Source organism: Somniosus microcephalus, chromosome 1, assembly GCF_052327205.1.
Source record: "Somniosus microcephalus isolate GS21.2 chromosome 1, FLI_Smic_1.0, whole genome shotgun sequence".
Classification (NCBI taxonomy): domain Eukaryota; kingdom Metazoa; phylum Chordata; class Chondrichthyes; order Squaliformes; family Somniosidae; genus Somniosus; species Somniosus microcephalus.
The window spans coordinates 197,413,234-197,426,848 of NC_140987.1; the positions used below are offsets into that span (position 1 = coordinate 197,413,234).

General features: G+C 44.9%; 1 protein-coding gene across 6 annotated transcripts in view; it reads right to left on the reverse strand.

Moving 5' to 3' along the window:
• adgrv1 (adhesion G protein-coupled receptor V1) overlaps window positions 1-13,615 on the reverse strand; it is a 986,427-nt gene that overhangs the window by 576,712 nt on the left and 396,100 nt on the right. For all 6 annotated transcript variants that reach the window (XR_015078534.1, XM_085989059.1, XM_085989068.1 and 3 more), the window contains 3 exons: window positions 10,398-10,580; window positions 5,893-6,072; window positions 4,322-4,483 (listed from right to left, as the gene is read on the reverse strand). Coding sequence is in view for 5 of the 6 variants with exons in the window: in XM_085989059.1 (XP_085845185.1) it covers window positions 4,322-4,483; window positions 5,893-6,072; window positions 10,398-10,580 (525 nt within the window). In the remaining variant the exon portion in view is untranslated. The remainder of the gene's footprint in view (window positions 1-4,321; window positions 4,484-5,892; window positions 6,073-10,397; window positions 10,581-13,615) is intronic.

Sequence of the window (13,615 nt, forward strand, 5' to 3'; positions counted from 1 at the left end):
CCATCAGTGGAAACATCCTCCCCGCATCCACCCCATCAAGCCCCCTCACAATCTTATATGTTTCGATAAGATCGCCTCTCATTCTTCTGAACTCCAATGAGTAGAGTCCCAACCTACTCAACCTTTCCTCCTACGTCAACCCCCTCATCTCCGGAATCAACTGAGTGAACCTTCTCTGAACCGCCTCGAGAGCAAGTATATCTTTTCTTAAATATGGAAACCAAAACTGCACGCAGTATTCCAGGTGTGGCCTCACCAATACCCTGTATAACTGCAGCAAGACTTCCCTGTTTTTATACTCCACCCCCCTTGCAATAAAAGCCAAGATTCCATTGGCCTTCCTGATCACCTGCTGCACCTGCATACTAACTTTTTGTGTTTCATGCACCAGGACCCCCAGATCCCTTTGTACTGTAGCACTTTGCAGTTTCTCTCCATTTTCCCTCCCTCCCCATCTCCTCTCCCTCCGTCCCCTCTCCTCTCCCTCCCCCTCTCTGCCTGCCTTTCCTGAGAGTCCGGCCGTGGTGAGCCGAAGCCCCCGTGTGCAGATCAGCGGCTCAGGGCTGGCTGGTGCGCGGCCTAGCGCGTGAGGCCTGGCCGGACTCAACTTAGCTGAGGTCACGCTCCAGGCCGCCACCGACGTTGACGCATGCGCTGACTCCCGCCCCGCAGGCCTTTACTAAGATGGCGGCGATGGCTACGCTCGGCTCAGTCCCGCGCCGCCAGCCTTTACCAAGATGGCGACGATCGCGGGGCGGGCCCAGCGGGACGGCGGTGCCTAGCTCGGGCGTGGCTGGTGAAGAGAGGCCGAGGCTTCGAGGCCTCCAGGTGGGGTAACCCTCCAAGATTGCGGCGCCCGGCGGAGGCAGCGAGTCAAGAGGGAAAAAAAGGGTGAAAGGTAGGAAAATTAATCAGCTTAAAAAAAATATTTACAAATTAATTTACTTTTTTTAAAAACAATTTCCCCCCCACACACACAGAATGTGGGAAAAATAAACACACTGAAAGTGGGAAAAATAAATCAATAGTTAGAAATCAAGATGGTGGCCACTCACCTCAGCTCAGAAGGATTAGGCCCACCCACACACACAATGAACCCCCCCCCCCGTGATGCACCGATTGGTCAACCATCACGTCACTCAACGCTAATGAGCAGAATTTTGCCGTTTTTTGAACCTTTTTTGTATACTGTCGGAACAATTTTTGTCTGACCAAAAAGTAAATATGCCTATTAGACTCCCCTAATGATAAGCTTTCTTCTGATATAACATATGTGTAGGTACGCTCTATAACTTTTGATTGTATAGCCGGACAGACAGACAGACAAACTCTTTTATATATATAGATATGGTAGCACGGGCAAAAATAAGTGACAGATGGAATTCAATGCCAGTAAATGTGAGTTGGTACATTTTGGTTTTAAAAAATACTAATAATTATACTTTGAATAGAGGAAAGCTAGGTGATGTGGAAGAGCAAAGGGATTTGAGAGTTCAGGTTCACAAGACATTAAAAGCACCATCACCAGTAGACAAGCCCATAGATTTTATGGCAAGAGGTATATAAAAGTCAAGATGTAAAGGTGAGTCTAAATAAAACTTTAGTAGGACCTCAACTGGAGTAGTGTGTGCAGTTTTGGGCTCCACACTATAGGAAGGCTATTGAGGCAATAAAGAGGTACAGGCAGGATGCTGCCTGATGTGAGGAAATACTAATACAAAGACTTGAAAAATTGGAGCCATCATGTGGTGATTTGATAGAGATGTTTAAAATTATGAAGGGATGGGACAGAGTAGATAGAAACAGAGGGGGCGAAATTAAACTCGTTATGCCTGTTTCTCGGGTACAAACAAGGGCAAAATGGTTCAAATTTGCACATCTATGCCCCGCATCCTAAGGCTCCCTGATACGCGTTTGACACCATATTGGCTCAAGTGATATTCAGACATCTCTGGCGGCCACCTTAAACAAACGTTAGGGGGGAAAAATGTGTGTTCACTAGCAAAGTTGCTGCAGTTAATGGCCACTGGAAATGACCGCAACGCTAACCGAGTAAAAATTGGTCTGGGGGGGCATGGAGATAGGTGGCACAGCGCTCACCTTCCGTGCAACGCCGTCCTGGTGGCATTGCTGGAGGGATCCGGGATGAAGTTTCTGTCCAGGTGCGGGGTTGCAGCTTCCCACAGCCTCTGTGAGCGAAGCTGTGGAGCTCGCAAGGAATTGTGGGCAATGAAGAGGTCTGAGAATTAAAGGGGCCATGCACACTGAAGCAATACAAAATAAAATGGAGTGAATAAATACATTTTTCAGCCGTTTCTGCCTTTTAAGAAATATTCAATATTTAAAAGAAGTTTCAAATGTGAATATTCAGCTGTTAAAGCTGAATTTCCTTCCTAACCTCAACAAATGGGAAAACTGCCTCAGCACTAACACAGAGGGCTCAGCAAGCCAGGGAAGGAGGCACCAAGGGCTCACATGCAGCACTCCAGCTTTGTGCAGGGGGTCAACATTACAAGAGCAGCCCTCTACCCACAGGGGCCAGGAGGCCCTCCAAAAAGAACGATGTGGGAGTACATCACTAAGGCCGTCACTGCCAGCAGTGTCGCCCCCCACCACCTGGCTCCAGTGTCCAAAGAATCTTCATGGCCTCAGACCACTGGTCAAGGTCAGTGAATGAATCTTCAAAAGCCATCTCTTACCAACTGCACCACTAGCCTCACACACAGCTCAATGCACAACCCTCAATCACTCACCTACCAACAATCTGCACCAATGATGAGGCACATCTCCCATTCCTAGTCTCACTTCACCCCCTTGGAGGAGACAGTGCAGGCCATTCTTGGCAGGGGCATGGTTGAGCCCTTGGCCAGCAGTGGGGATGAAAGGATAGAAGATGCTGGTATCCTCGTATGTTATCCTCCTTCTGGCATGTTCCGCTTGCTTTCCCACCCTCCCGTCAGCACAACTCCACCCTTGTGCCTTCCTCATTTCACACACCCAAGAAATGCAGCCTGCCCAGCCAGTGGGTCAACAAGGAGAGGCAGCCTGCCCAGTCAGTGGGACCACAGGCGGATGATTCCATCCCAGATATTCTGGCCACAAAGGGGCTGTCTGGGATGCATCCTTCCGTCTGATTCCTCCTCTTTGTCTTCCTCTTCTGCGTCTTCCTTTTCCCTCTGCAAGTGGATGCTGTGTGAAATGACAGCATAAAATGCTGGAAATACTCAGTTGGTCAGGCACATGTCGAACTGAGACGTGAACTCTGTTTTTCTCTCCACGGATGTTGCATGACCTGCTGAGTATTCGCAGCATGTTCTGTCTTTTCAAAGGCCTTCATTTACCATCCGAGCCCTTGCAAGCATCCAGCAGCACTCCCTACACACTTAAACCACTTTTCACATCTATTACAGCAAGCCATCACTTCAATAACATTTTTTTAAAAGTCCAAACCCTTAAATCCAAACTTACCTGAATGATGTGTGTGTCCCTTTAAGAGCTGCAGACATTGCCATGTCAGCCTGCTTGCACGCCACGTTAACCTGGCGTGTTTAGGACCCAGCGCTGTGGTCGAAGTTCGCGTTTGTGACATTAGTCTGCGTTGCACGCTGATTGACGTCACCCGCCGCCATTTACTTTTTCAGGGCACTGCCAGTTACCGGCAGCGCAAAGGGGGAGAGGATATTACGGCCTTCACGGGACCTGCCACCAGCTGGCGAAAGAGCGGCGGCCGCCATTTTATCGCCATTTCATGGTGCTACAGAGTGGCGGTAAGTAGATGAATTTCTAGCCCTAGGCATCTTGCATATGGTAATAAAGTGTTTAAAGTCTGTTTAAAGACCCCTCTCCAAAATTGGTGGAGTATGCGCTGGGCATTTTTTCCAGTTTCTTTTGTGGCCTAACCAGCCGTCCTTAAAGGGACTGCTGGAGGCCGCCAACAGAAAAGGATTTTGTTTTCATTTGAACTTACCTTAATGTGGAGCCAGCAGGATCTGGAGTTCTTCTCCTGGATTCACAGCACTACTGTGGGCCACTGACGGCCCACGCTCAGCCACCCCCCCCTCCTGTTCGCATCCCCATAATTTCTTTGGCTATTAATGTAAAAGCACATTGCAGTTTGCTTTCTTGGATATAGTAGGGTTAAATAGGATTAATGTCTAATTTAAATTAAAATGTAAAGAATGCTGTACCAACTAAGCCAGTGAAGTTATCACCAGGTAATGCATCATTTTCTTTAGGCTTTACTACAAGTTTAATCAAGTTGTATATGGTTCAAAAGCAGATTCTGCCAATCTGTTTCTATTGTTATATATGTGCTGTATACCTGATTGAAGGACAAAGTTCCAGAAAGGGGTGTGAGATCATCAATTGCAGACTCATCCACCTGCCAAACAATCTGGACTGAGCCACGACCATCATCTCGACAGACTGTAAAGAACACCAGACCAGCTGGATCATCAGATGTCTGTGGTTCTCGAACAGTCACCTAAAAGAACACAATTGTGCTTAATTGTACAATAACCACAGCTGTCTGTTCTGTCTCTCCAACATCTCTATCAAAGTTAAAATGCACAATTTGCAATGACTTTTATTCATATAACATTAAAGCTATATATTCCATGACTAACATACATAGTCTATGAATGGTGCTGAAATAACTGAAGTTGAAAGATTTGGGGTATCAGCAGATTTGGTGCTTAACATGTCCAATCACTGCAAAGCAGCAATCGACAAAGCAAACGGAATGTTAAACTATATAATGTATAGTCAGAGGAACTATACAAAGCTCTAGTCAGACTACACCTTGGGTGTAATATTCAGTTCTGGTCATTAGGCATAAGGAGACATTCAAGCACTGGAGATGGTGCAGAGAACAGACATTAAATTGATGGCTCATCAAATCCATTCTCCAGTGGTGAAATGCAAGGTAAAGCAAAGTCTTTCTGACTATTGTCTCTCCGATGGTGCCGCTCATTTATCCAGTAGAATGGGGCCTTCTGACTATATATGCCTGTGGCTGCCATGTCAACATAGCTCATTGATAAACTATGATTCAAGCATGACAAGCTGGTCCCAGTCAGTAATTCTTCACCACTGAGGGGCAACACTGTCCCTACATGACACCTTATTCAACAACCGAGGGGAGAACTGAAGCAAGAAACCTGGAATGACAAACAGCCCAGGGATCTTCCATGTTGGGAGTAAAGCATTCATACTGGTTTGGCCTACCCATGTTGAAATTAAAGTAGTCTAACACATTGCACCAACTGGTACCACCCCACCTCACAAGGTTACAGAACAATTTAATAACCAAAGAATCAATTTATTCTTATTGGCAATTTTGTAGCACAAAGCAAAGGATAACATGCTCAAAAGCTTAAAAGTAATTTTGTTAACATCACAGCCATTTAGGGAAATATTTTTAAACCTCCTAAAGCTTTATTTGCTTACAGTTCTATAAACTTCTCTTTAAGATCAACCGTTTGGGCTGAAAATTTGTATCTGATCATATTATTGCACAACACTTGAGACTGCAGGGGTAAAATTCATCGAGTGATAGCACAAAACGGGCGATAACAGATTGGCAGCCTGTTTCAAAATCCGCCTGATTTTTTTTTCCATTGACTTGAATGAAAAAGAAAATGGGGCAGAGTGTAAAATGGGCTAATGATGCCCTATAGCCCATTTTGCACTATTGCCCAAGGTGAATTTCACCACCTGTATTAGTATAATTGTGATATTGAGACTTAGCAGTACTAAGGTTTTTGTCTGCAAGTACACAACTTGTCTTGTTAACTTTGCAGATATCCATCCTTAGCCAGGTTATAAACAAATATTATAACTAAAGAATTTGAGCAGTAAGAAAGATTGAGAAAGAAGGAAAAGATTACTCACAGATCGTTCCTGAAACCTAAACACTCCAACAGGTGAGTCATTGTTTGGAATGTTGACAGCAACGGCAATGTCATCCCCCATTTTGGCACCTCCTATCACTCGAGTCAAGATAACACTGAATGTCTCCAGAAATTCTGTCAGGTTATCATCCACTATAACGATCTTGAGAACAGCAGAAGACTACAAAAAGGGAAGAAGGAAAACATATTGCATACTGTGAGTTTATATTTCATGAATTTGCAGTTAAGAGAGTTTGAGACCGGAGGATAATTGTTGTTAAGTATTGTATCCACTTCATGAAGACTAATTTAAATTTGAGGTTGTTGATGCCTCAGCTATTTAAAAATCACATTTTTTAAAATGTGCAACACTTATGCGGTTTATGTCGTACTCCTGAAACTTTGAACCAAACTATGTCATGGTACAATGACAATGGATAAAAGTTGCAAATAGATTTCAAACTGTGAATTATCTTGAGTCCAGTCAGTTTTCTTTATAATTGTAACAGTGAAAAGTTTTTCAAAAAAATAATTCATTAAAAATATTCAATAACTTATTTATTTATTTTGCCCCATTTCCTTTAATTTTTGTTATGTGCAGACTCAACCTGGCCGGCCTTTCATCCTCCACCCTCCATAAACTTAAGGTCATTCAAAACTCTACTGGCCATATCTTAACTCACACCAAGAATTGTTCATCCATCACCCCTATGCTCGCTGACCCGCATTGGCTCCCAGTCCAACAATGCCTTGATTTTAAAATTCTCATTCTCGTGTTCAAATCCCTCCACAGCCTATCTCTGTAACCTCCTCCAGAACTACAATCGTCCTCCAACTCTGCCCTCTTCTGCATCCCCCACTTCCTTCACCCCTCCATTGGCAGCCGTGCCTTCAGCCATGTAGGCCCACAGCTCTGGAATTCCCACCTTAAACCTCTTCACCTCTCTCTCCTCCTTTAAGATGCTCCTAAATACCTACATCTTTGACCAAGCTTCTGGTCACCTGTCCTAATATCTCTTTCTTTGGCTCCATGTCTGATTACGATCCTGCAAACCCTTTACTATGTTATTGGCGCTATGTAAATGCAAGTTGTTGTTTATTCACATCAGATAGATTGTCATTAGGAATCCTTTGAGCTGATGTGTTCAGCGGAGATGGAAAACAATGGATGCATACCAGGCAGATCAGGCCGCTGAGAGGTGCCCATTGCTCTCCTATAGGGGGCCTGCACCCCAACATCTGCAGAGAGGTAACAAACCTCACTTTGGCAGACGTTATTGGTGGAGGCTCCTTTTCTCAATGATGGCTGTGCCAGCAAACCTCCTGGTGGCATCACAATGAGATGTGAATACCCAACTAACCCTTATGCTGGAAGGTTATTCAGAAGTCTCCCCATCAGTGTATGTCATGCTTTACACGTACTACATAACAAGGTATGCCAGGGTGATCAGGAGCCACAGGATATAGAAAGGCTAGCAGATTGGGCAGACAAGTGGCAAACGGAATTTAATACAGAGAAGGGTGAGGTGATGCATTTTGGCAGAAGGAACAGGGAGAGGTAATATACACTTAATGGCACAGTTTTAAAGAGTGTGCAGGGACAGAGGGATCTGGGAGTTAATATGCCTAGGTCCCTGAAGGTGGCAGGACATATTGAGAGAGTGGTTAACAAAGTATATGGGATCTTGGGCTTCGTAAATAGAGGTATTGAGTACAAAAGTAGAGAAGTTATGCTGAATCTTTATAAAGCGCTGGTTAGGCCACAACTGGAGTATTGTGCCCAGTTCTTGTCACCACACTTTAGGAAGGATGTGAAGGCCCTTGAGAGGGTGCAGAGGAGATTTACCAGAATGGTTCTAGGGATGGGGCTTAGCTACAAGGACAGGTTGGAGAAGCTGGATTTGTTTTCATTAGAGCAAAGGAGGTTGAATGGTGATTTGATAGAGGTGTAAAATATTATGACGGGTTTGGATAGGCTAGACTGGGAAAGGCTGTTCCCACTAGTTGATGGTACAAGGACTAGGGGACACAGATTTAAGGATTTGGTAAAGAGATACAGGGGGGATGTGAGAAAAAACCTTTTTACACAGTGAGTGGTGAGGACCTGGAACTCGCTGCCGACAGAAGTGGTGGAAGCGGACACACTCAATGTTTTCAAGGGGAGACTGGATAGGCACGAGGGAAATAAACCTGCAGGGCTACGGGAATAGAGCAGGGGAATGGGACTGACTGCATTGCTCTACAGATAGCCGGCACGGACTCATGGGCTGAATGGCCTCCTTCTGTGCTGTTATGACTCTATTGGGGAAAAATTGTTGTTTGCGCCTCCCGTTAGCGCCTTAAGAGGGCGCTAATGGGGCGCAAAGCAACTAGCGCCCGGGCGCGGCGATGTTTGCGTCGCTCGCGAAATTAAGTAGACATTTTGCGGCGGCGCTAAACACTACCGCCACGATCTCCTGCATCGGCAGATCGTGATGTCAGTCGAGTGCGCAATGCCCCAGTAGCGCCCCGGACCGGATATTGAGTGGCACCCGCTGCCTTACCGCCTGCCGCTAGCAATGACAGGTTGAGGGGAGCGTTTTGTAGTCAGAAAGGGACTGGGGGAGCGCTATTTAAAGGCGACCGCTTCCTGCCTTTTTTTGTTGGTGACATATTTGCACCACGCATTCTGAGAGAGAGAGAGAGACTTCTGGAGAGATTCAACGCTGTGTGAAGGAGCTTTGGGTACTGAGCAGCACTTTTCAGGTAAATTTTGATTTGCCCGTCCTTGTATCGATTTAGAAGAGACTGTGGGGATGCACTCTGAACTCTTTCCCTGGGTCTCTCCATTGTTCTTTCCAGCAGATTTGATGTACAGGTCTCTCCAGGCCAAGATTCAAGGCTGCAATGAGCAGGTTGTGGATGGAGAGCAAAATCAACCCTCCCCTTTAAGATAAAAACAGAAAATGTTGGAGAAACTCAGCAGGTCAAGCAGCATCTGTGAAGAGAGAAACAGAGTTAACGATTCAGGTCGATGACCTTTCGTCAGAACTCCCCTTTAAGAACTGGCCGGCGTCATTGTGTCTGTGTTCCATTGCTGACTGACATCACATGAGCTTTGCCAGCGCTCTGAGGAGCGCCTCGCTCCTCGGCCTTTGCGCCTTAAGACAGGTGTGAAGCGCCTGATTTAGCGCTCCAATCACCTCCAGGGGCGATAAAAGCCAAGTTTGCCATCGGAGGCGATAAGTAGCGCCAGGCGCTAAACTTTGCGCACGGCCGATAATGGCGCCCCAAACGGGACGATACTGAATTTTTCCCCCTATGACTCTATGACTGTTGCTTGCTTGACTGCACCTGACAAGATGGCACTAACCTTTTCTGCGGGTCCTGACAAACGCAACTGGGTATGATTCTGGTAACCTACCTGCTCAGAATGTGGATGAGAAGAGGGGAAGCTGCCAAGCTCTGATAGCTATTGCAAGGACACTAGCAGCTACCATTGCGGCACAGAGGTTTCACATGTGCAGGGGTGATTAGTTATGGCCTGAAACGTGGCTGCATTATCTTGCAGGCAGGCAGCAGTGCTGACCTTTGGGATGGCTTTAGAGTGGCAGAGAGGAAAAACCACCACTTCAGCAGCCATCAAAGAGGTGGCAAAGTGCTGGACTGTACAGTCACTTGTCTGCAGACTCATGCCTGCGCCTACGGGTCCCTTTCCCTTCATCCTAGCCTGTCACTTCTTAATCCCATGCTCTTTAGTTTTGGCAAATGTTGCTGATGGGTTGAAATCCCCTTTAATGCTCTCCAGAAGTTTTCTAATTTTTTGATTCCCTTCATTAACTGTACCCATTTAAAAAAATTTGACTTAGACACAATATTCATTTTCTAGCAGTGGAGCTTCCACCAGGAATTGTGAATCTTTAGGCAAATAAGATTAGACACAAAAATTGCATACTATTTACACTTGAGATTCTGGTGGGTCTTAGAGCAGTGCATACTAGAACTGTTTTACACCTGAAGACAAAAATCGCCCCCAGACTGTTTCCAGTGATTGAGCGGTCTAGACTGAGGGGACACAGATATAAAGTCAAATGTAAGAGATTTAGGACAGGGAGCAGGAGAAACTTTTTATACCAAGAGTTGAGAGACTGCAGAATGCTCTACACGTTCGAGTGACTGAAGCAGACACCAAGAACAAAAATTTAATTTCAGTGGAGATGCAAAATGGCTGGTAGTGGCTCACCGCCGCCTGTTATACACCCCGACCGATTTTTATCTGGCCAGGTGTATAACAGGCAGCTGATTCACTACGGCCTGTTTTGCGCAACCACCGAAGTTGAGTCTTACCCACCATGTCAACACTTAAGAATAGGTTAAATAGGTGGTTGAATGAAAGAGAGATAAAGGATATTTGAACAGAGCAAGGACATGGGATTAGGACTACTGCATGTGTGAAGGATAAACATCACAATGGACTGATTGGGCCAAACAGCTTGTTTCCGCGTTCCATGTAAAATAAAAGCCTACCTTTCCATCAGCGAATGTAAGGTTTCCATAAGCTGGTGTAAAATCTGAGAAATTGGCACTTCCAGGCCGTGCTTCCCAAGCTACATTTACTTCTCCAAATTTACCAGAGCTGCGGATCACCAGCAATTTCAGGAGGTTTCTTGGAGAGGCCACCTCATAAGCAACAACTGCACCAGTTTCCTCCTGAGAACATTTGACAGAAATCAACATTTATTATGTAGCATTAATGTTTACTTTCATAGATTTAAAAAAAACTGATAAAGATTACATATTAAGGCATCATTTTATGCAAGAATGTTCATTATATATTGTAAAATTTCAAATGAAACTGTATTTTTCTTTCGTGAGGATGTTTTTCACTTGAATGTCTAACCAACCTACTGATGGTAATACAGTGGTGAGTATCCTACTGTTACACGTTTATTGAAAATACCCCACAACTGTCAACATGTCCTGCCAAAATAGATTTTACAACATGCCATTAACTTCCACTTTACTCCACCACAACCTTTAAAACTGATTGGGGCTGGCGGTGGTCAGGAAGATTTTTGCAGAGGCACTGGAACAGCATTCAGGCTCTTACATAGAAACATAGAAACATAGAAGATAGGAGCAGGAGTAGGCCATTCGGCCATTCGGCCCTTCATGGCTGATCATCCAAATTCAGTACCCTGTCCCTGCCTTCTCCCCATATCCCTTGATCCCTTTAGCCTTAAGAAATATATCCGACACTTTCTTGAATATATTTACTGAACTGGTCTCCACCGCCCTCTGTGGCAGAGAATTCCACAGGTTCACCATTCTCTGGGTGAAGAAATTCCTCCTCATTTCAGTCCTAAATGGCTTACCCGTTATCCTTAGACTATGACCCCTGGTTCTGGACTCCCCGGCCATCAGAAACATCCTTCCTGCATCTAGTCTGTCCAGGCCTGACAGAATTTTATAGGTTTCGATGAGATCCCCTCTCAATCTTCTAAACTCCAGTGAGTATAAGCCCAATCGACACAATCTCTCCTCATACGTCATTCCTGCCATCCCAGGTATCAGCCTGGTGAATCTTCGCTGCACTCCTTCCATGTCAAGAACGTCCTTCCTCAGGTAAGGCGACCGAAACTGCACACAATACTCAAGGTGCGGTCTCACCAAGGCCCTGTACAACTGTAGCAAGACATCCTTGTTCCTGTACTCGAACCCTCTTGCTACGAAGGCCAACATACCATTTGCCTTCTTAACCGCCTGCTGCACCTGCATGCTTACCTTCAGCGACTGGTGCACAAGAACACCCAGGTCTCTTTGTACTTCCCCTTCTCCCAATCTATTGCCATTCAAATAATAATCTGCCTTCCTGTTTTTGCCACCAAAGTGGATAACCTCACATTTATCCACACCTGTCCAAATCGTACTGGAGTTTCACGACATCCTCCTCACAGCATACCCTCCCACCCAGCTTTGTGTCATCTGCAAATTTGGAGATATTACATCCAATTCCCTCGTCCAGATCATTAATATATATTGTGAACAGCTGGGGTCCTAGGACCGATCCTTGCGGTACCCCACTAGTCACTGCCTGCCACTCGGAAAACGACCCGTTTATTCCAACTCTTTGCTTTCTGTCCGCCAACCAGTTCTCTATCCAAGCCAATACCTTGCCTCCAATCCCATGCACTTTAATTTTGCACGCTAATCTCTTATGTGGGACCTTATCGAAAGCCTTCTGAAAGTCCAAATACACCACATCCACTGGTTCTCCCTTATCTATTTTACCAGTTACATCCTCAAAAAATTCCAGTAGGTTAGTCAAGCATGATTTACCTTTGCAAATCCATGTTGACTTTGTCCGATCCTGTCACTGCTTTCCAAGTGCTCTGCTATTACATCTTTTATAATGGACTCTAGCATTTTCCCCACTACCGATGTCAGGCTTACCGGTCAAAAATTCCCCGCTTTTTCTCTACCACCTTTTTTGAATAGTGGGTTAACATTAGCTACCCTCCAATCCATGGGTACTGTTCCAGAGTCTATCGAGTTCTGAAAGATGACCAGCAATGCATCTACTATTTCTAGGGCCACTTCCTTAAGTACCCTGGGATATAGATTATCAGGCCCTGGGGATTTATCGGCCTTCAGTCCCATCAATTTTCCTAACACAATTTCCCTACAAATACTGATTTCTTTCAGTTCCACACTTTCATCAGACCCTATGTTCCCCGGCATCTCTGGGAGGTTATTTGTGTCCTCCTTTGTGAAGACAGAACCAAAATATGTATTTAGTTGGTCTTCCAATTCTTTGTTCCCCATTATAAATTCCCCTGATTCTGACTGCAAGGGACCTACGCTTGACTTCACCAATCTTTTTCTCTTCACATATCTATAAAAGCTTTTACAGTCAGTTTTTATGTTCCCTGCAAGCTTACTCTCATATTCTATTTTCCCTTTCTTAATTAATCACTTTGTCCTCCTTTGTTGAATCTTAAACTGCTCCCAATCCTCAGGATTATTGCTTTTTCTGGCCAATTTATATGTCCTCTCCTTGAACCTTATGCTATCCCTAATTTCCCTTGTTAGCCACGGTTGAGTCACCTTTTTTGTTTTATTTTTATGCCAAACTGGGATGAACAAATTCTGTAGCTCATCCATTCGGTCTTTGAATGTTTGCCATTGCCTATCCACCATCAACCCTTTGAGTGCCATTCCCCAATCAATCCTACCCAACTCGCTCCTCAGACCATCGTTGTTTCCTTTATTTAAATTGAGGACCCTAGTCTCTGAGTCAACTACTTCATTCTCCACCTTAATGAAGAATTCGATCATATTATGATTGCTCCGACTCAAGGGGCCTCGTACAACAAGATTGCTAATTAATCCTTTCTCGTTACATAATACCCAGTCTAAGATGGCCTGATCTCTGGTTGGTTCCTCGACATATTGGTCCAGGAAACCATCCCGTAAACACTCCAGGAATTCCTCCTCCACAGTATTGTTACTAATTTGGTTAGCCCAACCTATATGTAGATTAAAGTCACCCATGATGACTGCTGTGCCCTTATTGCACGCTTCTTTAATTTCCCTTTTAATGCCATCCCCAACCTCCACCTTACTGTTTGGAGGTCTATATACCACTCCCACTATCGTTTTTTTCCCCTTAGTATTTCTCAATTCTACCCATACAGATTCCACATTATCAGAGCTAATATCCTTCATTGCAATTGTGTTAATCC